General features: G+C 38.9%; 1 protein-coding gene across 4 annotated transcripts in view; it reads left to right on the top strand.

Annotated features, from left to right (window-relative positions):
• Window positions 1–3,949: 3,949 nt before the first annotated feature.
• Window positions 3,950–25,539, top strand: part of LOC148843782 (adagio protein 1-like) — a 36,849-nt gene continuing 15,259 nt past the window's right edge. The window contains exons 1-3 of one of the 4 annotated variants that reach the window (XM_088958671.1): window positions 4,076–4,215; window positions 4,366–4,723; window positions 5,328–5,472. In XM_088958671.1, the coding sequence (XP_088814797.1) occupies window positions 5,408–5,472 (65 nt within the window). In that variant the 5' untranslated portion in view covers window positions 4,076–4,215; window positions 4,366–4,723; window positions 5,328–5,407. Of the gene's footprint in view, window positions 4,216–4,365; window positions 4,724–5,327; window positions 5,473–25,539 lie in introns of all 4 variants that reach the window. The other 3 variants (XM_088958669.1, XM_088958668.1, XM_088958670.1) reach the window with 3 other exon arrangements.

Genomic DNA, 25,539 nt, shown 5'->3' with positions numbered 1-25,539 from the left:
ATTGCATTATTTTTGCAAAAATGGCAATTCCTACTTGTTTGAAAATTAAAGAAATTTTGACCAATTTCGCAAAAGCCTTTGGCCAGTGCCCAAATTTTTTGAAACCTTCAGTTTTATTTTCAAAAAATGTTCCATTTAATTTCAAAAAGCCTCTCTGTAAAATGCCCAATCCAAAAAGCTATTTGGGTGTGCCCATAATTGCAACAAGAGTAACTAAGGATACATTTGTCGGTATAAAGGAGAGAATGGCTTAGAGACTGGCAAATTAGAAAAATAACACATTATCTTTAGCGGGGAATGCTGACTTTAATTAATCTACGCTACAAATATGATGCCAAACTTTATTATGAGATCATTTAGAATTTGAAGAAATACCATAGAAGATCTTAACAAACTCCAGAGAGTTTTTTTATGGTCAAACTCAAGTGAGAGAAAACCTATCCATCTCTTGAATTGGGAAAAAGGCTTGTACCCCAAAAAGATGGGGGGGGATTTGGGTTTAAGAAACCTTCATTGGGTAAATGAGGCAATTCTAGCAAAACTTGGATGGAAAATTTCAAGTGAGGAGGAAAACCTATGGGTTAAGTTCATTAAAGATAAATACTTGATGAGAGAAAATTTTTGGGATGTCAAGATTAGAAAGAATGTCTCTTGGGCCTAAAGAGGCATTCTCCTTGCCCAGGATCATATTAAAAAAGGGATCTCATTGGTTAGTAGGTAATGAAAGATTAATCAAATTTTGGAAAGATAATTGGGTGTTTGGGAAACCTCTAACCAAAGAAATAAGCAATGGAAATAATGAGAATAATAATAGGTATGTCTCAGACTTGATTCATTATGAGAGAAAATGTTGGGTTGAAGATAAAGTTGGTAGGATAGTTTCTAAACGGATTTGGTAGATAATAAAATCAATCTTCATCTCCTCAAACTTAGAGGATAAATTAATTTGGGGCTACAATCCTAAGTGTGAATTTACCATCAAATCGGCATATTCTCTAAAATGCTCTTGCATGGTTAAGCAAAATGATTTGAAGAATTGGCTTACTAATGTTTAGAAAATAAATTGCCCTCCAAAAATAAAATTTTTTTGTACATTTTTTTCTAAAACAGACTTCTTACAAAAAATCATCTTAGAAAGAGAGGCTTTGACATAGATGATTCCTATTGTTTTTGTGGGGAAGTTAAGGACACCGACCATATTTTTAGTTACTACAATTTCTCTAAACAGATTTGGGCTATAATTAACCCCTCTATTGAGGGTCCTAGTGAGAATGATCAATCTATAGTGGAGTGGTGGTTTCATATTGGAAAGAACGAAGGGGATGGGAGTGCTCATATAAGAGAAAAACTAGCATTTATCTTGTGGGCAATTGGAAAAATAGGAATCAAATATTTTTTAATAACAAGTTTGCTCTTCCTCTAATAGTCTTGGAAAGGGCGATAAATCTTTTTTCAGAAAATTTAGGGGGAATCAAAGAATCCACTGGTGAATGTAATGCTAAGCATTGGAAGCCTATAGTATGGAAATCCCTAAATATCAACTATATCAAGATTAATTTCGATGCTTCTCGCAATAGTGATAGGAACTACTCAATAGCAAGTATTGCTCGAGACCACCTTGAAAAGTCTTAGACTTAAAAGCACTTGAGTTAGGGGGTTTCCACCATTAACCAAGCTGAAGCTTGGGCAGCTTGGGAAGCCCATAATATGGCTTGGAATTTCAGAGAGTCTCTTATCATTATTGAAGGCGACTCCAAGCTCATTATTTCATGTTTCAACCAGAAAGCTATCCCTCCTTGGAACATAACTAACATTATTAAAGAATGGGTTCAGATGAAGAGTATGATCGACAAAGGATTAAGGTACAAACACATGTTTTGGGAGGTTAATCAGGCTGCAGATTGGTTGGCTTGTGAGGCGCTTTATTCTTCTTTTGCTTCTTTGTTCTTTTAATCTTTCTTCCCTCCCTCTCCTCTTTCTATCTTATTTGTTTTGCTGATTTGTGAGACATGCTACCCCGTTTTATAAAAAAAGGGGTAAATCTCTTAAACTACCCCTAATGTTCGCAAATTTGACAAGCGGTACCCTTATTGTTTATATGTTGTCTTGCGGTACCCTTAAGTTTTTTGACAATTGTCATCGTCGTTAAATCGGGATGGAAAAGTTGATTTTACATTTTTACCCTTCCGTTAACTCTCACTTAGGTGGAACCCATTTTGCAAATTACTTTCATCGTTTACTAACGTTGTCCATCAATGGTGGTCCATAATTTCTTTTTCTTGATGGCTCCGGTGTCCCATTATCTCGCCGTCTATGTAGAATCGCTAGAATCCTCTATTAAAGCCCACTTGCGTAGTCTTGAGACGCTTCTTTCGCCCATGCAGGCCGCTCCGCCCAGTATAGCCTGGATAATTTTTAGTTGTACATGTTGTACTCTTGTTATCAGCACCCGTAGTTGTCAAATGCAAAGTCTTTTTGCAACTATTTACAAAAGATGATTCAAACTCGTGTTCTGTGCCCCTTGAACGTGTCACACAAAGAGACAAAGTCGAGAGATTTTCCTAGAAGACTCGAACTAGACTCAATAGAGCTAAGAGCAGTGCTATGTAGAAACAAAAGTGTTTGGCTCATTCATTTGAGTTGAAGCTAAGATTAATCTGATTTTCATTTTCGTCCATGATCGTCCTTATTATATTCATATTACAAACAAAACCAAAATGTTGCCTGCAATAATACACGAGAGGTTCTCGCAGGTGCGCAATAGGTTGGTGGTGGTTGCTACTTCTGCTGTTGCGCATTAGGCTGCTAGTGCTTGAAAATGCGTCTTGAGCATACTCCTCCAATTGGCTCTTTGTTGAGGTCAACTACTGGGAGGTTCTCGTAGTTGACAAGCGGTACCCTTAACTGCTGCAAATGACTCAACAGGGGAGGGAAAGCGTGAAGAAGAAAAAAGAAATAACTTGGGGAGAGATTAGGGTGATAGGAGGTTGCCACCAGGTTCAAATTAGGGAGAGAGAGAGAGAGTAGTTGGAGATGAAAGGGGTTTGCTGCCGCCTCTATTCTCGTTGTCGTTTGATGGGTCGAAAATGATAAATAGTGAAGAATCTGATTTTGTTGGTGATGTTGTGAGATCATGTTGGGAGTAATAAAACAACTATGTGGGAGAGCAGAGGGACGGTCAGCTTTCTTGGCCCATGTAGGCCGCTCCGCCCAGTAATAAAACAACTATGCTTCTTTTGAATAGAAGAAGAGAAACCTTACCGGCTATGCTTCTTCAAAGGACTCGTTCCGCGATCCACATATTACAAAGTAAAGATGCAAGTGGTGGCGATGGCCAATAAAGATCGAAAGTGGTTGGATACAGGCGACGACAGTGGTGGCGATGGCGACGGAGAGACGGGGTGTGAAATGGTTGCAGAGTGGTTTGTTGTAACTACTGTTGGGGAGAGGGATGAAGAAAAAGGGAGAGGGACGAAGGGCAAAATTGAATTTTGAAGAAAATTTATACATCACATCATGTCATGTGTGTATGAATTTCAACGAAACATTAACGGATATTAATGACAGGTAGAACTAATTAATGGTCACAAAACTTAACAGTGCAACAAGACAATAAGAGTGCCATTTGTCAATTTTGTAAATAATAGGGGTAGTTTAAAAGATTTATCCAAAAACAAGATGATTCTTCTGCCGGGGTCCCATTCTTCCAAATGAACTGTCTTTTGGAATATCAGGATATTTACCTTATGGAGGTTAAAAAAACATCATTCCAATACTTCAGTTTGAATTGAAGAAATTTGCGGGAGATGCGAAGTCTGCGTGCGCCGTAAGCGTATTGCGCACCTAAGAGCTGACTCGATTGTTCTTTCCAGCTCCGACACCACCACGTGTAAATGGCAAAAAAATACTCGAGCGAGATATTTTGAGTCGAGTAAGATTACTCTCTCTCTCTACTCCAAAATCTACCTCTTTCTCTCTCTAACATTCTCTCTCCCTAAGCGCTTTCGGTTGGTTTGTAGCTAAAATTCGCTAGACCTTACCAGCAACTTACGCCACTCGTTATATGAAGACCATCAAAAGTTCAAAACTCCTCTCCGTTCAGAACGCTAGGCTCTCCATTTCTTTCCTTTACTTACCTGTCCCTCCTCGGAAATACATACAGTTGTAAAGAATAAAACCCTAATCTCATCTCCATTTTTCTTCTCCAAGACTAGGGTACTATTTCATCTGTTGTAGCTCTTTTCTAGTCCATTTTGCATACGTAGGAGTACATACATTTGTGGGTTGAATGGTTTTGGGGAGATTTGTGTTTGGTTTGGTTTCTATTGTCTGATTTCGTGTTTTTATTTTCTGGATTTGTCTCAGTTTGGGGGGAAATTGTGTTTTGCAAGTGTTTGCACGTTTTTGGATCATTTGTGTAGATGGGTTGAAGGGAAGCTGAAACCCAGAAGGGATTTAGAAGAAAAAAAAACGATTACTTTTGGGTGGAGTTGAGAGGAAATATGGAGTGGGATAGTGATTCAGATGGAAGCGGAGATGACGAGGGCTTTTTGTTGAATGATGGGGGACCGCTGTCGTTTACAATTGGGAGCTTGCTTCAGACATCTCCGTGTGGTTTCGTCGTTACGGATGCTTTGGAGCCTGACCATCCTATTATTTATGTCAATACTGGGTTCGAATTAGCTACTGGATATCGAGCGGAGGAGGTCCTTGGACGGAATTGGTAAGTTATCTTCTCATTTGCTTTGTAATATATTTGACTTTTTTTTTATAATTTTGGTAGATTTGTTTATTATTAGTATAATTATTATTTTTTGTTGATCTAAGGATATTTATTAATTAATTTTCTGGATTTGGAGATGGAAGTTGATTATATGGTTTTGCTCTTTTGTTTACATTAGATTTAATTATGGATTCCTATCAGGTTATAGTTAGGTTAACTCTAATGTTTCAAGATGATTGACATTTCAGCTTGGCATTTTTTCTTTAGTAGTTGTCAAATATTTTGGGCATATAAATTGAATAAGCCATTGGCAAAATAGGCGTAACTGCTTTTTATTGCAGGGACTTTACTATTGGGAAAGGTATACATAAACTTATTAAATAGTAGGTTTCTTTAGATTGAATGTTACCATCAAGGACCTATAATTTATTGTGGGTAATGGAAAGACCTTCATATGACCTAATTGGTTTCTTTGGGTTGCATGTTATCAATAAGGAGCTATACTTGATTGTGCAGTGGAAGGACCTGCTATAAGTATTCGTTCATCTTCTTTCTAATATCAGATCAATTTAAGTGCCTTTAGCCCTATGGGTTTTGATTTTAGGTTAAGACTAATGTTGTAAATTGCGGAGGCGTGAGGCAAGGCACTAGAATCTTCTGATATGTGAGTGGTCTTTTAAAGGCATGCCTCAGGTATGCTTAGTCTCACAGGCTAGGCTCATTTTGTGGGTGTATACCTCTGAACCCAGGTGCGCCTCACCTGGCTTGTTGCTATGTTTTCATGAATTAACTTGAATTTGATGTTGGATTTGTAATTTTGTATATTGTAGATTATGATGCTTAGAGTGTAATCAATTACTCATGAGAGACTTGAACATACAAGGGTACAACCTTTGTGTTAATAACATGTATAATCTAACCAACTGTTTTTTTGAAATATTTTATTTCTTCCAGAATTTAGATTTTCATATTCTTGTATAGTAAATTTTTATTTTGTTTTTTTTTCCTAAAGGTGGTGCCCTGCTTCATTCAGGTGCATGCCTTGCCTTATGCCTCGTGCACCGGATTTTAGGAACTCCTTGTGCTTTAGTAATCCTCATGGCATGGGACTTAAACCTCATGAGATTTCATTATGTCAACAAAAGAATGAACTAATATGATAAATATAGGGCTATTTAAAAAGAGCTATATTTTTATATGAGAAAAATGCATAGATGAATTACTAATTATACAAACAATGACTGCTTTCGTAGAAGTCTTTTTAGACTATCAGGTTTAATGTAAGTCAAAACCAACAAAAACATAAAAATCTTATAATTGGTCTTTAAGTAGTTCTTATGATGAGAATCCTACTTCAACTAATGCATGAAATACATGATATTGGCATAATGCATGTGCACTATTCTTTTAGGTGTGATGCCTCTCTATTCTTTTGTACCTTATTTCTATTCTATTTACCCTTCTCCATTAACATGCCATTGGTGTACTAGACAAACATAACCTTCATATAACAATATAAAAGTGTATGTGATACTATTTTAGACATAGTTCTCTTTGTGACCTTCTGAACTGTTTGGAAGGAGAGCAATCATAGGATATCTGATAGATTGGAAAATGTTTCCCTTGTGTTACCTATAATAAAGTTTCTCATGTATTTGTGCCAGTGGCCCAGTGCATGTAATTTCTTAAAGATTGAGTCTTGGCTTTTAAAGATTCCAACTATTTTAAAGGAAGGGAGTTTTGCTTTTGTTAGAGTTGGTCGAGTAAGGGTAACTTAATCTTTTCATTATAGTTTAAGTAGTGTAATGATGTGGCAATTCTTTTTTGTTTTTTTTTTTTTATTTCTCTTGTCCCATACTTAACTAGATGTATATTTGACTTTGTACCCTTATTTTATTATAATAGAGATTATGGTCGACTAGGAGGGTTTAGACTCTCTAGTTCTTCTTTCTCTTTCTCTTTGAACAAGACTTATCTGAACCACTAAAACATGGTATTAGAGCACTAAATAAAAGAGAGGAAGGCTGCGATCTCAAGTTCCTGGACCTGTGATCTCTTCTCTTCTTCTTTTCTCCTTTTCTCTGAGGTGCAATCTCAGTTGCACAGGTAGAAGACTGTGGCACATGCAGTAGAAGGCTGCGACAACCTTTTTTTTGGTGATTCAGGACTGCCGCAATCCCCATTACAGGTGTTAGGAAGGCGTGGCAGCCCTAGGTGAGTAGTTCTCATATTGCTGTCACCATGAGTGATAGCCCTAGTGGTTGTGTGGTGGTGTTTGTTGTGTTACAGACCCTCTACTGAGTAGTTTCAAGGTTTTTTTTTCTTTGTTTGTGTTTGAATGGTGATGTGAGAAATAGTGTGGTTAACAGTAGTGGTGTGAGAAATCAGTTTTTTTTTGAAGGAGATGGCCAAATGTGTCTGAATGGTGGTATATGTTAGTATTTTCTTATGGTGGCTGGTTGAGAAAGTGCCATAAGGTGATGTGCAGATTGCAACAGTGTTGATTGAATAGCAGAAATCCTTTTTGTTGGTTGATAATTCAGAACTAGGAGAAATCTAGTGTATTGAGAACATAATGGCAGCAACTGGAGATGGTGGTGGTGATCAGAAATCTAATGTGGTGATCCCCTCAGACTAGACCTGTTCATGGGTCAGGTCGGGCCGGGCCGGGCTTTGTATATGTATCAACAGAATACACTCGGGCCCAAGCCCGAGCCCGAGCCCGGCTAGAAATTTGAAAACAAACTTTTTTTCTTCTTTTATTCAATAAAAAAGTGTTTTATTTATATTAAAAACCTTCAAAACTCAAAAATAAAAAACATCTCACTATGACTTGGAAAAAAGGAGAAGAACAAAGAAAAATTTTTGTATATATATATTTTTATTAAATAAAATTTATTTTTATTATTTAATATATAGTATCAAGTCGGGCTCGGCTCGGGCTAGGCTTTTTTGTTAAAGCCCGAGCCCGGCCCGCAAAAAGTCGGGCCCGGTGCTTTAGGCTCGAGCTTGAGCCTGCGGACCTAAAATTATGACCAAGCCCGACTTATAACGGGCCGGGCTAGGCCAACCCATTGGGCTACCCGGTCTATCAATAGGTCTACCTCAAACTATTTAGGTGTCCAGATGACATCAATTAAACTTAGTGGTGAAAATTATGTGCCATGGGCCAAGTCGTTGGAGGTTTTTCTCAAGGCCAAGAGGAACGTGAAACATGTGAATGAGATAAACCATCAGTTGACTCTCCAGGGTTTGATCATCGGGAACAAAAGAATGCCCAAATCATGACATGGTTATGGAACCTGAGATAAGTGCAAACTTTATGTTCTTAGATACAACTAAGGAAATATGGAATCATGCAAAGAAACTTGATTTTGGACAAGACAATACTACGAGAGTATATCAGCTCTATCAGGAGTGCTTTAATTTACAGCAAGGAAATCAAATCCTTGAAGAGTATTATGCCAGTATGAGGAACCTTAGGAATGAACTTAATGTCTATCACCCCCTCACTTCAGATGTCAAAATTCAGCAACAACAACGGGAGCAACTAGATGTAACCAGGTTTTTAGTAGGGTTAAAATCAAAATATGAACCAGTTAGAGCACAAATATTGGGAGGTTCTGCTCTTCCTACACTTGAGGAAGTATTTACTTGGCTCTGTAGGATTTCCCTAGGACCCACAGAGAGTACTACAACTTCTGACAGATTAGTGTTTGCTGTAGCGAGAAGAGGTGGATGTGGAAATAGAGGGGAGGGACATGCATTTCGAGGAGGCCGTGGTAGTCCCATGTTTGGTCGTGGTAGTGGAAGTGGTGGAGGTCGTGACTCAAGGGGAGGCCGTGGTAGAGGAAAAGGGCGCACTACTAGGAAGTGTACACATTGTGGCATGAAGGGACATTCAATTAATTTCTTTTATGATCTAGATCTACATGGCCCACCTTCCACATAAGCTAACCATGCAATTGTTGGTAGTGGTGATGTGAGTGATAATCAACAGACAGATCAAATACATTCTACATCTACATATGCTTTCAGGAAGGAGATGATGAGTGTACCACGAGATGAGTATGAGAGGTTCCTTCAGGCCATTTCACAATAGAACACTGCTACCACTGCTCATCTAGGTATGGCTTGTCTGGCATCCAAACCTTCTCATTGGATCATTGGTTCTAGAGCCTCTGATCACATGGTCGGGTCTCCAGGTGTGTTCTCTTCCCTCTCTGAAACTTCCACATCCCAAACTGTTACTCTAGCCAATGGTTCTTCTTCTCCCATTTGTGGTGTTGGTGATGTTGATACTGCATCTCTTTCTTTATCCTCTGTTTTATATGTGCCCAAATTTCCATTCAACCTTATGTCTGTTAGTAAATTAATGAAGGCCCTTCATATTCTATCACTTTTTACCCTTCATCTTGTGTTTTTTAAGATCTCAAGATGGGGAAGAAGATTGGTGGAGGGCATGAAGTCGATGGATTGTATTATTTTGACGGTGGTGGATCTTCAGTTGCACTTCAGACATCCCTGACTCCTCTCCAATGGCACTGTCGGCTGGGACATCTATCTCTCAAAGCTCTCAAGCTACTAGTTCCTTTTTTGAGTCATTTGTCTTCTTTGCAGTGTGAGTCATGTCAGCATGGGAAACACCATCGGGTTTCCTTTAGTCCTAGGGTTGATAGTAGTATGTTGTGTCATTTTGCTTTAGTCCATTCAGATGTTTGGGGTCTAATTAGAATTGAGTCCTATAATGGTTACAAGTATTTTGTCATTTTCATTGATGATTGTTCAAGGATGACATGGATTTATTTAATGAAAGAAAGAAGTGAATTGTTTTTTATTTTTCAAAAATTTCATGCTGAAATACATACGCAATTTGATGTTCCAATAAAAATTATTCATTCAGATAACAACAGAGAATACTTTCTTACTTCCTTTCAACAATATTTGGAACAACATGGCATCATTCATCAGACCTTGTGTGCATCCACCCCTCAACAAAATGAGGTGGCTGAACGAAAGAGCCGTCATCTTCTTGAGATTGCTTGGTCTATCCTTCATCATATGAATGTTCCTAAGCATTTTGAGTGATGCATTGCTCACAACTTGTTTCTTCATTAATCGGATGCCCTCATCCATCTTTCATGGTTGGTCTCCTTTTTCTATTTTGTTCCCACTTTATCTCCAATTCCATTAACTCCTCGAGTCTTTGGGTATGTGTGCTTTGTTCACAATCTAGGCACTAGTTTAGACAAGTTGGGTGCACATTCTATTAAGTGTATATTTCTTGGTTATTCTCGGACCCAGAAAGGATTTAAGTGTTACAATCCTATCACTCAGAAGTCATTTGTTTGTCCTGATGTCACTTTTTTTGTGTCATTGTCGTTCTTCTTGGGTCTTGATGTCCTGGCCTCTTCACCATTGATCCCTCTTCCTCTTCCCATTGGTGATCTCATTCCAGTTGTTCTTGTTATGCCTTTGAGCCTTCACCTCCTCTAGTGCATATTCCTACTGAATGACCACCGATCCGACATGTGTATACTTATTGATAGACACCAGCATCTCCTCCAGCTTCTACCTCATCTACGGATCTTGTAGTTGCTACTATCCTAGAGCTACCTACCTCTTTCTGACCTAGATCTTCCCATTGCATTGCGGAAAGGTAAATGTAATTGTACCTTACATCCCATATCTAAATATGTTTCTGTTTCTCATCTTTCCACTTCACATTGCCAGTTTGTTTCTTTATTGTCCTCTATATTTATATCCAAGGATGTCCAGGAGGCTCTTACTTCAATAGAGTGGCGTCAAGCAATGGAGGAGGAACTCTCTGCTCTTTAACACAATCACACATGGGAGTTCACCACTCTTCCTCCAGGTAAGCATGTTGTAGGTTGTAAATGGGTGTATACTGTTAAATATTTACTAGATGGTAGTGTGGAACAGTTGAAAGCCCAACTGGTTGCTAAGGGTTACTCTCAATTGTATGGGGTGGATTATATGGAGACGTTCTCTCCTGTTGCTAAGATTGGTTCAGTTCGTGTCTTGATTTCCTTGGCAGTTATGTATGATTGTCCTTTGTTTCAACTTGACATTAAAAATGCCTTTCTCCACGATGATCTTTTGGAGGAGGTCTACATGGAGCAACCACCAACGTTTGTTGCTCAAGGGGAGGATGGTAATGTGTGTAGACTCAAAAAGGCAATTTGTGGGCTGAAATAGCCTCCTCGTGCTTAGTTTGGGAGGTTTAGTGAAGTGGTGAAAGATTTTGGCATGCAACAATGTCAGGTCGATCACTCAGTGTTCAACTATGATTGTGAAGCTGGAAAGATTTTATTAGTGGTTTATGTGGATGATATAGTCATAACTAGTAGTGACAGACTAGGGATTGACAAGCTAAAGGCCTTCTTGCAAGACCATTTCCAAACAAAAGATCTTGGGAAGTTAAAGTATTTCTTGGGTATAAAAGTTGCCAGGTGGAAACAAGGTATAAATTTATTCCAAAGAAAATATGTTCTTGATTTGTTGGAAGAAACAAGGTTTTTAGGTGTTAAACCAGCTGAAACACCCATGGAACCAAATGTTAAGTTGAGCAGTGATGTGGGTGAAATGTTTGATGATCCTAGAAGATATAGACAGGTTAGTGGGGAAGCTGAACTACCTAACCATTACTAGACCAGACATCTCCTTTGCCGTCAGTGTGGTAAGCCAACTTATGCAAAATCCCCAAATACCTCACTGGGATGCAATTCTTAGAATTGTACGGTACTTGAAGGGAGCTCCAGGTCGCGGGTTGTTGTACAAACTAGGGAGAAGAGTTGAGATAGTTGGGTATACAGATACAGATTGGGCAGGCTCGATGTCTGATAGGAGATCCACTACAGGTTATTGCACGTTTCTTGGAGGAAATTTGGTGATGTGGAAGAGTAAGAAGCAAACTGTTGTGGCAAGGAGTAGTATTGAAGCTGAATACAGGGACACGACACACACCGCATATGAATTAGTATGGCTGAAAAATCTTCTGCAAGAAGTTGGATTCTCAATGAGCAAACCTATGAGATTGTACCATGACAACCAAGCTGCAATCCACATCTCATCTAATCCAGTTTTCCATGAAAGGACAAAACACAGAGATAAGCACAGAACACTTGAGTTCAGGTGATCAATGGGCTGACTTGCTCACAAAAGGTTTGAGTTCAGGGAGAGTGAACTATATATGTAACAAGCTAGGATTATATGACATATATTCTCCAGCTTGAAGGGGAGTGTTAGAGTTGGTTGAGTAAGGGTGACTTAGTCTTTTCATTATAGTTTAAGTAGTGTAGTGATGTGGCAATTCTGTTTTGTTTTTTTGTATTTCTCTTGTCCCATACTTCAATAGGGGTTGACTTTGCACCCTTATTTTATTATAATAGAGATTATGGTCGACTAGGAGGGTTTAGATTCTCTAGTTCGACAACTTTCTCCTTCTTTCTCTTTCTCTTTGAACAGGACTTATCTGAACCACTAAAACAGTTTTCATTCAAAAACTGGTTAGGGTGTATGGTATGATCTAAAGCCTTGTTGGTGTTGTTGATCTCTATTTGTACATTCTTATTATTTTTTTGAAGAGTAAAGTGAAAATTCATTAACAAAAAAAAAGTGAGTTACAATCCAATGGGTAACAAGATGGCACCTCACTAAACACATCAAACAAATTCTAATTAAGAACAAAAACTGATCCAAAATACAACAATTGAATTTCAAGAAAAGTCTTCTGATTTGATCAACATCTGGTAGCACTCAAACCCAACCCACTACTAGCTTCCCAACCAGGGCCACGAGTGTTTCAGTGTTTTTTATTTGTCTTCGAAAAGTCTAATGTTTCTTTCATTCCATAGGACCTAGCATATGGAAAAGGGGATGCAACTCCCCTTATTTGTACATTCTTATTGTGCATATAAAATTTTTGATTACTCATCAGGATTATATTTATATTAAATAGCTAGATAATCCAGTGTATTCAAAATGCTTCCTAGGGGTCAACTAGGCAATTAGTAGGTGTTTTGGAGGCCTATTGCCTAGACAATCAACTAGGAGGGTGGTACGGATATAAACATCTTAGTGGGGCAAGTAAGTGGTTTTTTTATCAATAACTCAAGTAATCAATTTCATTAATATTAGAGAAACTGTACAACCAGAAGTTATGAAGGAAGGGCAAATAAGTGATTATGCTCCATTTTATATTGACACGAGTGTCTACAACCTATTTGGGTCATAATGAGTGTACACAACTACACATAGCTAAAAACTAAAGATCCTTATATTTTCTTTTGATATACATTGTGTTAAGAACCTGCCTAACTCAGGGCTCTTTGAGGGACCAACCTCCTGAATTCTTGGAAGCGAGAGAGAGAGAGAGAGAGAGAGAGAGAGAGAGAGAGAGAGAGAGAGAGAGAGAGAGAGAGAGAGCTTAATGCTAAAAGAGTTATTCCCTTATTCCTTTTCTGCTCTACTACTTATAGTTTTACAATCTTGATTGTTACAGTTGTTACAAGTGGATGACAGTTGCTGTTACAAGTGGATGGTTAGTTGTGCTGATGTGGCCTCCTCTTGTAAAACTGATTAATTGCCTTCTGTTCCTCTTGTAAAACTGATTAATTGCCTTCTGTTGGTCTTTAAAAGCAGTCTTGACAATCCCCCCTTCATTTAGAGCGACCTTGCCCTCAAGGCCTAATGTAGGAAAATTTAATTGCAGATCTAAGTAGGAAAATTTGAGTCCATGTGCATGAATATGGGTTGATCTGGATCTCCTCTTTGCTTTGTTAGTGTTGCAAGATTGATGGGCCTTGGGCCCTTGCATGTTTGCCCTTGTAGATGGACTGTAGAGTTTCCTGATGTGAAGTCCATGGTAAGACGGGTCCAATCACAGACCATGGGTCCTAGCTGTCTTAACCATTGAATGCCTAGCACCACGTCTGCTCCACTGAGATGGAGAGGATATAGGTCCACCGCAAACTGATGACCCTGAATCTTTAGTGGTAGGCCCACGCAAATGCTATTGCAAGATAGGTTGTTACCATTGGCCACATGAACCGTAAAGGCCGTTGTTGGTTGAACCGTAAGTCCCATTTTATCCACCAAGACTTGAGTTATGAAGTTAAGGGAGTTGCCACTGTCTATGAGGATTGACACTTGGCGTCCTAGAATCAGCCCTGCAACTCTCATTGTTTGAGGGGACGCAAGTCCCGTAAGGGCTTGTAAGGATATTTCAGGCATGCCATTGGATTGTATTTCCCACCCTGGGTTAGATTCTCCGCAACCGGTGATGTCGTCTTCCTCTTCGGCATCTGTTTGGAGGAGAAACACTTGTTGTTTCCTGCAGTGATGGCTCAACTCAAATTTCTCTTCACAGTTGTAACAGAGACCTTTGTCTCTGCGGGCTTGCATCTCTGCCCAGGTCAGCCGTTTGAAAGGAACCAATGGGCTTGGGCCTAGTACTCCTTCCTCCTTGTCTGGTGCTGTCGTCCTTTCTTGCTCCCTTGCTTCTGGACCCCATGGTCGTTGCACTTTTCTTGCTCGATTGAACTTGTCCTCATACAATCTTGCTAGTGCTGCCGCATTGATGACCGAAGTGGGCTGCATCGCTTTCACTTCCAGTCGTAGTTCTTCTTTTAGGCCGCCGACGAAGCTTCCCACCAATGCCTTCTCCGTCCACCCTTGGACTCTCACGGCTAGCCTTTCGAACTCCATCTGGTATTTTTTCATTTATCCCACCTGCCGTAGCTTTGCCAAATTTTCATCAAGATCTTCGAACCCAGATGATCCAAAATGGACAGTCATGGCGTCCGTGAAGTCTGCCCAGGTTTGACGAGGGTGCCCCCTTCTATACCATTGAAACCAGAGGATAGCTTCCCCTTCAAGATGCGTAGAAGCCAGAGCTATACCCTATCTAGCCTCGGTGTTTCATGGTAATCGAAATACCTTTCGGCTCTGAGAATCCAGGGAGTTGGGTTGCCGCCTGAGAAGATGGGGAAGTCAATTTTGGCTATTCTTGTTGCCGCCCCTGTTCTGCGGCTGTTTTTATTGCTGCGCTCTTCTTGGCTTCCTTTATCAGTGTTTGCTGCCCCCTGCTCCAGTCGAAGGAGGAGAGCAGTTAAGCCTTCCTTCATTTCATTGAGATCTGAAGACATTCGATGGATCTCTACCTCCATTTGATCCATTCGGGTGTCTACTGACGTGTTTCTTGTGTTGGTCATGTTGGCTCTGATACCAAATTGTTAGGAACCTGCCTAACTCAGGGCTCTTCGAGGGGCCAACCTCCTGAATTCTTGGAAGCAGAGAGAGAGAGAGAGAGAGAGAGAGAGCTTAATGCTAAAAGAGTCATTCCCTTATTCCTTTTCTGCTCTACTACTTATAGTTTTACAATCTTGATTGTTACAGTTGTTACAAGTGGATGGCAGTTGTTGTTACAAGTGGATGGTTAGTTGTGCTGATGTGGCCTCCTCTTGTAAAACTGATTAATTGCCTTCTGTTCCTCTTGTAAAACTGATTAACTGCCTTCTGTTGGTCTGTTCCAGCAGTCTTGACACATTGAACTAGGATGGTTATTCAAAACTTTTGCCATTTTTTTGGAATCAGGTGTAAGGTTTTTTTTTATCAACAACCACAAAGAATAGATTTATTACATTAAAGAAGAATATACAACAAAGAGTTGTTAACAAAAAGCATGTCAAGCATTAGACAAATCCCCCAACCTAAATTACAATTGAGCCTAATACGTAAGCCTCGAATTCCAAACCAGCCCAGAAGAGGAGTGGTGAAGATCAGTAAAGTCAACTACACGTCTACCTTTGAAATTGGGTAGGACAAAAAGGGAGGGAAAGACATCTTTCAAAGGGAACTCAACCACCCACACATCTTCCGAAAATCTAATTTTATTACCGGAAGCTAGATCATACCTTACATGGTTGAGGAAAGGAGGAAGAATGCCATGATAGGGACCACCACCGACTAGTCTCTATTCAATTCTCTCTACCACTGGACTCTAAATGCTAGCCAATCTGGGGTTATCTCCTAGAGGTAAACCTAAGGCTAAGTACCTTAAAGGTCAATCTCCACTCTCATATCCCAATGTTTCAACCAAAGATGTAAGCTCTTCACTTTCTAGGTTAAGCCCTTCCAGTATGCTTCCAATTTGCACTCAGGTTAGGCATTCTCTCGAAAAGATTGACCACCAATTTCAAGTTAGCCACACCTCTATTCTCCCTATCACAAAAGACAAAGTATCATCTGCATATTGAAGGTGAGTGACTAGAACATTGCCCCTTCCCACCAACCCCCCCTTGAATAACTGCAAACAATTAGCTCTAGATAACAACTTACTAAGGACCTTAGCCACTAGTGTAAAAAGGAATGGGGAAAGAAGATTCCCTTGTCTAAGGCCTTTAATCCCCTAAAAAAAATCCACCACTGATCCATTAACAATTATTGAAAAATGAGTTGTTTGCAGGCATCCTTTAGTCCACTTACACCATAAGTCTCCAAATCCACAACTCCTCAAAATGTTAATGAGGAACCCTCAATCCACTAAATCATATGCTTTTCCCAAATCCAACTTGATTGCAACTCCCTTTTTCCTTGATATCTTTTGAGCCTCAACACATTCATTTGCAATTAATATTTGATCCACAATCTGTCTCTCCTGAAGCAGGTGTAAGTTCTAAGTTGTCATTAAATCATTTACTGATATAATTTGTAGCTTATAGTTTACAATTAACATGTAATTACATAATATGTGTGTACAATTGTATGTATACATTGTCATATATGTTTATGTGACTCAACTTTTGGAATCCAGTGGTGGAAAGGTTTGAGAAGGGATTAGCTGGTTGGAAACACAATTATATTTCTCTAGGTGGGAGAATAACTTTGATTAAATCCACCTTAGATAACCTTCCTATTTATTATATGTTGGTTTTCAGGATGCCCCAAGTTGTGGTGAAACAAATTGAAAAGATCAGGGCTGTTTTTCTTTTGGTTGGTTGTTCTTGGTGGCTGTTTGAAGGAGAAAGTGCCTTTCTATTGGGTGTCTGTTTGGATTTTGAAGGATTTAAGCTAAACCAAGAGGGTGAAATTTCATATTTGAAGGTTAATGGATAGGGAGTGTAGTAACAAATGTAAGACCACATGATTAATCATCACATATTGTAAGCAAAACAATAAGACAATGGCACAGTATTATGAATGTGATCAATTGTAACTCACTATCAAGATGTGATGAGAACTATGCACGTTGTATCACATTAATATCTTAAACCCTTGACGGAATAACCACCTAGTGTGCCCATGACACATTTGCAAATTGACATCTAATACCATTACACTCAATTTCTCATTACATTCTCACCAAGGATGTAGGAAAGCCTGAGCAACTCACATTCTCACATGTGCACATCGGGAAAGGGCGGGAGCCCGAGTACCAAGGTAACTGTATGAACACGTAGTGAAGCCCCATTTAGTCCAACTGTCCAAATGGTGCAAACCAATCAACTTTGTAGTCTCCAAAAGGAACTTTGCAGAAAAGGAAATGCCCCTCAGGAAAGCTATAAGTAGGGATCTCCCAAGGACATCCACACCTTTTACCTCCCAATTTTCATGAGTCTCTGAGAGTACTTTCTTCGTTCTCCAGATACTCCCTTGCCCCATCAGATTTTAGATCTGAGATTTGAAACCCCTTTTGCAGACCTTCTCAGCCTTCCCCCTTCCTTTACAGTGCCATTTGCCATCTTTCAGGCAGATCACTACAGTGCCTGACTCCACCCACCAACAACCATAAGTAAATGTTTGTCCACAAAATTCTGATTCCAGCATGCATATGTGAGGTGCACAGCAGCTATTTGAATAATTGTTCATGAGATTGTCTGACCTTTCAAATTATTTAATACTTCTTTATTTCTGGATTGTTCGTAGCACATGTTGCAGTGGAAGTGTTTGCTGAAATGCTCAAGTGTCTTCAACAGCAAAGTCCCTTATACCGTATACATGTTTAAGAAGTGCCTAAGGGATTACTGATTTTTGTTAAGGGGAAGTCTTAATCTTTGTCTTAGGGTTAAATGTTTTCAAGTTGTTTTTGTGTTGTTATTGGGGTCCTGATGAGTCTCTAGTAATTGTCACATTGGCATTTCCTTTCTTGTTCCTAGACTAGGTTGGTATAAGATGTGAATGTAGCTTCCAACAGGTATCTTTGGTATGCTTAGGATTCTTGCAGTAATCATACATCATACACCAGGTCTTTCTTGTCTTCCCTCCTAGTCTCATTGCTCTCCTTCTCTCCTTTTAGCTTAGGTTTGACTGTACTAAGCATAGCTGATTGGTCGATCCTAGACTGTCTCATCATAGCATTCCTCCTACTTTCCTCTTTAGACACAAGGGCATATGCTTAAGAAAGAGTCACACTTTCTCTAGAAAGGATATGCTGTCTGGAAATATCAAATTCAAGGTTTAGCCCAACAAAGAACTCAAAAATCCTATTCTTCTCTATCAATTTCTTATAGGTTTTTGCATCCTTAGTACTCTCCAAAATACACAATCTCCTTCCGAAGTGTCTTCAACATAGAGAAATACAAGAGGCCTATCTCTTTGTTTTGTATTAATCACTTGGTTCCTCAACTGGTATGCTCTGTTTACATTTTTCTTATGAGAATAGGTCTCAGTTACCCCATCCTAAATCTCCTTTGTATCAGGTTTCCTCTCCTCTCCAGGAATGTACACTAGTTTTTCACAAGCACCAATACCCATCTTGGCTAATTGTGCCCATTCTAAATAGTTTATACCATCCAATTTAACAGTAGTAATAATTGCAGATCCAAAAGGATCACTGGCACTTCCTATTCCCAGGCCTAGTTCACTAGTTGACTTTTGTTCAACACTACAACTCTCCATCTCAACTCAGTTAGCTTAAAATAAGAAAAGGACTAGGTAGAAACACTTCCAAGATCAGATTGATCTGACAAAAAAAAAGTGGAAAGGTTTTTTGGAGGAAAAAAACCCTACCTGGAGAGAAATCTCCCTACACGAGATCTGAGGGAAAAACATGGTGCTGATCTCTCCAAAAGGCTCAGAAAAGCCAAGAAACTGAACTGCCCCCTATAAAAAACTCCAAGATATCCAAAAAGGTCTGAGAACCCAACAACAAACCAAAAACAAAGAGTCCAACTTGACTAGGACCCTTCCTTGCACTCCAGTTCTTCCTGATTTTGATGTTGAACCACAAATCATCTTCTTGATTATTGAAATCTGCTAAAAAATCAAAGAACTAGGCAATTGAAAGCAGACTGATCAGCCCTTTATTCCCTCATAAGCTGGCTGATCTAGGACTGCATGAATCAACGTTGAAGAAGCCTAACTAGGCTCTGATACCAAGTAGGAATCTACAGAAAAAAAACTATAGAAAGAAGAGAAAGAGATGAAGAGTTTTGTGTGGGAAGAGAGAATGAAGAAGGAAGAGAAGGCATCTATTCTGGTCACTCTCTTCCATTTGTATTTATACCTTAAGTAAAATGTGTACAATGACAGATGTGCCCATAATACGGCAACTGATGCAAACAACTTAAAAGAAACATAAAAAACACTATTTTAACAACTTCTAAATAATGGGTTGTGGTCCCAGCTTACTAGCTAAACAAATGATAAATAAAAAAGCTAAAAAACTATAAAATCCTCAACAAGAATCATTAGAAAAACTATAGTTGCACATTAAAGGCTTGAAATCAATAGCACTAAATTGTATATATCTAATAAGAGAAGATTAAGAGACTTAAATAGGTATTTTTCTCTTTTTCACCCTGTTTTGTATTTTAACTATCTTCTCTTTGTTATGAATGTCATTTACTCGCCATTTTGATTTTTTTTGTTACTATATTTTTTATTAGATTGAGAATCGTCTTTTGTAGTCTTTTTCTCTTTCTTTTGAATTATAATGACTTATTTAGTGAATCATATCAAATAGTAGGTTAATCATCTAATCACCGAATCTCCACTTCTTTTAGGAATTTAAAAAATTTTGATGAATTTAATCAAATATTAGGAAGTTTCTAATAAAGCTCTAAAATATTGTTTATCATTGAAATCTGAAATATTGTTAAAGTTGGCAAATCAGGACTGTAATCAGTCCAATTCTTGATGTAAATTCAATGAGAAAAAATACCAGAAAAGAAGGAAGAGAGAAGAGAGAGATGAGAGAAAAAGTGTGGGTTGACCTGAGTTGCCGCCCCACTCAACTATTTATATTAACATCAAAATATAAGATTGCAATTACACTAGTGCACTTACTGCTCTAATTATTGCCCTACATCTCTACACTCCCCCTCAAGTTGGTAATAGATATTTATCATTCCCAACTTGCGTAAGTATGTTTCCAACTTGGTCCTTATAACTGCTTTGGTTAAGAAATCAGCAAGCTGCATATCGAATGCAATATATGGAAGACACTTCTTAAGAGGCAATTCTCTCTGATAAAGTGTCGATCTACCTCAATATGTTTAGTTCTATCATGCTATATTGGATTAGAGCAATGTTAATGCTGTACTGGATTGTCATAATACAGCATTAGGGGTTTATCATAAGCAATTCCCAGTTCCTCAAACAAAGGACCTCAACCATAATACTTCAGCCACACCATGTGCAATAGATCTGTATTCTGCTTCAGCTCTAGAACGTGCTACAACATTTTGTTTCTTACTCCTCCAAGAGACAAGGTTGCTTCCTACAAAGGCACAATACCCAGAAGTAGACTTCCTATCATCAATATACCCAACCCAATCAGCATCTGTGTAGACTTCTATCTTCATGTGACCATTATTTTTGAAGAGTACACCTCTGCCTGGACATCTCTTTAGGTAAGCAAAAATCCTCTCAACTGCAAGGTGAGTGGTTTTGGGGGAATGCATGTATTGGCTAACTACGCTGACCGCATAAGAAATGTCTAGTCGTGTAAGGCAAAGATAAAGCAGTATCCCAACCAATCGTTGAAACATAACCTTGTCTTCAAGGGGCTCTCTACCTTCGGTCCTTAGCTCGTGGTTTTGTTCAATGGGTGTGTTAGTAGGTTTAACACCTAGCTTCCCAGTTTCTTCCATGTTTGGATCGGGCTACTACAATACCTAAGAAATAACGTAGTTCTTCCAAGTCTTTGACTTCAAATTTTTGTTGAAGCAGTTGTTTAAGAGAGTCAAACTCATAGGTATCATTCCCTATCACCACAATATCATCCACATAGACAACAAGTAGGGAGGAGTCTGTTTTTGCAAATCACCATTAATGAAGGCATTTTTAACAACCATTTGGAACAGTGGCCATGAGAAATTTGTTGCAATAGACAATAAAACTCTAATAGTATTCATCTTAGCTACTATTGTAAAAGTCTCCAAGCAATCTATGCCATAAGTCTGTGTAAACCCCTTTGCAACTAATCTGGTCTTATACCTCTCAACAGAGCCATCAACATTATATTTCACTGTAAACACCCATCGGGGATTGGAGGTGCGCTTAAGGATGAGAATGGGTTTGTTTCAGCCATGTTTTCAGGCCCTTTTGGAGAGGGTGACTCTCTCAGGGCTGAGATCTTTGCAGTTCTGGAAGGAGTCCGAAGAGCTAAGGAGATGAATATAAGAAAACCCATCATTGAAGGGGACTCGGAGTCCAAAGAGCTAAAGCAAGGAGTCAAGAGGGAGTTAATGTTTTGGGCACAAGTGTAATTTTTTCCTTTTTCTGTTCTTGGATGCTCAAGATCCAGTTGGAAGAACAACGAAGCTTCTCTTTGCGGTTTGCAATTGGAAGATAAAGATCATCCAAAGAAGGAGAAGGCTCATTAATGGGAGGCATCTCATTAGGCTCAGTGATGGGAGGTATCTCACGTGCAGTGGGATGTAAAGGAGTTGTGATACCTAGATTCGGAGCCGCAGAGGAAACTGCTAAGGACCGAAATCAACCTGTCTTCACTACTTGTGAAACACCCTCAACTCCCTACACTTATGACAACCCTCCTCACTACACTCCCCTTTAGTGATTAGAACAAGTAATGGAATTTCTGATGTGGATGAACCCATCTCACTACTCTCCCCTTTAAAAGAAACTCCATGATAGTAGGAACATCCTCAAAGAAGGTGACATCCATGGAAACAAAATGTTTCCCATATGTAGGTTCATAGCAACAATATCCCTTTCAATTTTGTGCATACCCAAGAAAGATGCATTAGGGGAATGGTGAATAAGTCCTTATCACGATATAAAAGGTTGAATGGAATTTTCATATCTAGGACAAGTGAAGGAACCCGGTTGATGAGATACATGGCTGTATGGATAGCATCTCTCCAGAAACGTATAGGAACATTGGAGTTTAGCATAATGCTTCTAGTTTCTTGCATATCTAGTTTCCTCCAATATATGCCTATTTCTTCCTCTCAACAACTCCATTTTGCTGAGGTGTACGGGGACAAGTGCTTTGATGACTAACCCCATGGTCAAGGAAGTATGAGACCAAAGGTTTTGCAAAATACTCTTTGGCATTATCTGATCTAAAAACTTTGATTTTGACTCCAAGCTAGGCCAAAACCATCTGATGGAAGTTCCGAGTCAAGGTAGGGACCTCATATCGAGAGTGCATAAGATAAACCCATGAAAAACGAGTATAGTCATCAACAACAACAGAAAGTATTGGTATCCCCCCATAGCAGTGATATGATATGGTCCTCAAACAACAGTCTGCACAATTTCAAAAGGAATAGTATTCTTTTATTGCTCAAAAAATAAGTTGTTCTACAATGCTTTGCAAGCTCACAACTTTCATATTTTAAACTAGACATCTGGATTGACTCAAACAAACTGGGAAACAAACTCCTTAAAGACTTAAAAGACAAATGACTTAATTGATTTTGCCAAAGCATAATCTAACTCAGATTGATAAATAAGAGACCTTCCAACTTCTTTATTACTAAGTTTAGGAACATGCAAAACTGGGGACAAGGAGATGGCATCCGATAGTCTAATGTTTCCCTTCCTAGAGATGGGAACAAAGGATCCATTAGCAATGGATTCTCTGTCTTTGCCAGAGGATAAGCAATAAGTAGTAAACAAAGAAGATAAGCCTGTCATGTGGTCATATGCACTTGAATCTATGACCCAACAAGGTCCATTGTTACTTGGGCCTGAAATATGATATGCTGATGCCCATGCATCTGAATGAGCAAATGCTGAAGTAGGAGTGGCAGTTGTGGACGGGGCTGAGATGAGGGGGCTGAAGTACCAACTTCACTTTCTAACTGAGTCAGAGTAGCTCAGACAACAACTAAAGTATCTAGGGATGTGGCTCTTGTGTTGGATGAGGATGCACCATCAGTAGTGATAGTCACATTGGCATTCCATTTTTTTGTTTCTGAGCTTTGCTGGAATTAAATGTGGATATAACTTCCAACAAGTGTCCTTGGTATGCTTCAGCTTCTTACAATGGTCACAAATTAACTCCTTATCCACCTTCTTTATGTCCCTTTCCTTATCACCCCCAAATTTTGGTTTCACCTCTACTAGAGCTGATTCCATAGGCTTAAATTGCAACATAACCTTTCTCCTACACTCTTCACTGTACACTTGAGAATAGGCCTGAAATAAGGTCACACTCTCCCTGGTGAGTAGTTGTTGTCTCACAATATCATACTCTGAATTCAGAGTAGCTCAACCTATGGAATCAGCTCTATAACAATATTAATTATTGCTCTACATCTCTACAATTGGCATATTGGAAAATATTGGAGATAATAGGAAAAAAAGATTCTTGATAAATTACATATCACTACCTAACAAAATGGCAAGGTTTCAAGGAGATTTCACCAAATCTTGTTGATATTGCGAACCATGCTCCAAATAGTGTTGGTATTTTCATTGGGGGAATGGCGAACTGCGTGTTAAATGTAGCAAGCATCATGGGAAAATCTAAAGGGAAATGATAAAGTGCTCAAGAAAATTGGCGATAGAATGAAAAGATTCAAAATATAATCAAGTTAAAGCAAGCATGTTAGAAAGAAGGGCAAAAGACTAAAAATGTAGAAAAATGTGAAAAAAATATAAAACTATAATGTTAAAAAGAAAGTAAGTGAATAAGGGGGTATTGTCACATTGTGGAGAGAGGATTTTGTAGAGGCAAAGGAGTTGATAGAAAAATTTTCGATGTTTGTAAAGTTTAGTTCAATGGAAGATGGCTTCATGTGGGTGTTGACCAATGTGTATGGACCAAATAATTATAGAGAGAGGAATGGGTTTTGGGAAGAATTTTATGGAATCCAAGGGTTATGGGAGGACTCTTGGTGTTTGCGTGGTGATTTCAATGTTTTTCGTTTTATTAATGAGACAAGTTACCCCCAACAACTCATCACAATTAGCATGAGGAAATTTAATGATTTCTTTAATTGTAGTGAGCTAAAGGAGCTTCCTCTTGTGCAAGCCCACTTTTCTCGGTTCAATTTCCAAGAAAGCCCAACTTTATCAAAGTTGGATAGATTCCTCTTTAATGAAAGTTGGAAAAGTCATAAGAGGGGTTATCCAAGGCTCTGCCCAAAGTCACTTCTGACCACTACCCTAGACCTTTCAAATTTGAAAATATGTAGTTGGCACACCTAGATTTTGTGAAAAAGTTCGAGTGGTAGAGTCAAGAGATGGGGGGGTGAAGTGAAAAGGGGTGAGATTCCACAAGAAGTTGAAAAGATTGAGGGTGAAGTTAAGAGAATGGAAATGGGACCATTTTTGGAGAATAGAGGAACTGAAATCCAATTTGATGACCTAGACGAAAGATTTGGACGAGAAGGAATCTCAAAGAATCATGAGTGCTCAAGAAAGGGAAATAATATGGAAGTTGAAAAAGGTATTAGAGGAGATTCTATTGTGAGAAGAAATCTCTTGGAGGCAAAAATCTAGCTACAAATGGATAAAGGAAGGTAATAGGAACACCAAATTTTTTCATGAGGTAACCAATGGAAGGAGGAAAAACTTGGTAACTAAAAGAGGCCAAACATCCCAAAGATTTTACCACAATCGATCAATTTACAAAGTCCCCCTAGGCATCTAAAAGGCTCCCATTAGTCAAGCTCTAGGGGAGATGAGAAGATCAAGTAGGGAAGGATATGTTTTTAATTCGGATCTTAAAAGGCCTACGATTTAGGGGAGCTTTTGTTCATGGTAGACAAATATTTGATTAGATCTTAATAACAAATGAATGTGTGGAAGAGATGAGAAAATTGGGTAGGGAAAATGAATGACAGTTTAGCTAAACAAGGGGCAGAAAGGGATTCACTTTTTTGGGCTAAGCTGTAACTATAGTGTGTTTTCTTTCTTTTTTCTCTTTTCTTGAGGGTCTTTGTTGCTCTTGGAAGATAAGCGTGTTTGTCTTCCTATTGTAAATCTTCTTTTGATGAGTTAATGAAAGTGTTATTGATCAAAAAAAAAAAAAAGAAAATTGGGTAGGGAAGGACTTGTTTGCAAATTGGATCTTAAAAAGATCTACGATTTAGTGGATTGGAGTTTCTTGATAGAGGTGCTTAGGAATTGTGGATTCGGGGATAGATGGTGCAAGTGAATAGGTGGTTGTCTCACATCTTGCCATTATTCAGTTCTACTTAATGGGGTAGTAAAGGACTTCTTCCCAATATGTAGGGGCCTAAGACAAGGTGATCCATTGCCCCCTTCCCTATTCACTTTGGTTGCTAATGTGTTCAGTAGACTTTTGTCAAAAGCAGATAGGGTTGGACTAATAAGAGGATGGAGAATAGGAAGAAACCATGTCCTGGTAACCC

Source organism: Nelumbo lutea, chromosome 8 (assembly GCF_056320005.1).
Source record: "Nelumbo lutea isolate HS-2025 chromosome 8, American lotus-T2T, whole genome shotgun sequence".
Lineage (NCBI taxonomy): Eukaryota > Viridiplantae > Streptophyta > Magnoliopsida > Proteales > Nelumbonaceae > Nelumbo > Nelumbo lutea.
Note: the sequence above shows the minus strand (reverse complement) of the source record. Positions and strands in the feature narration are given on the sequence as shown.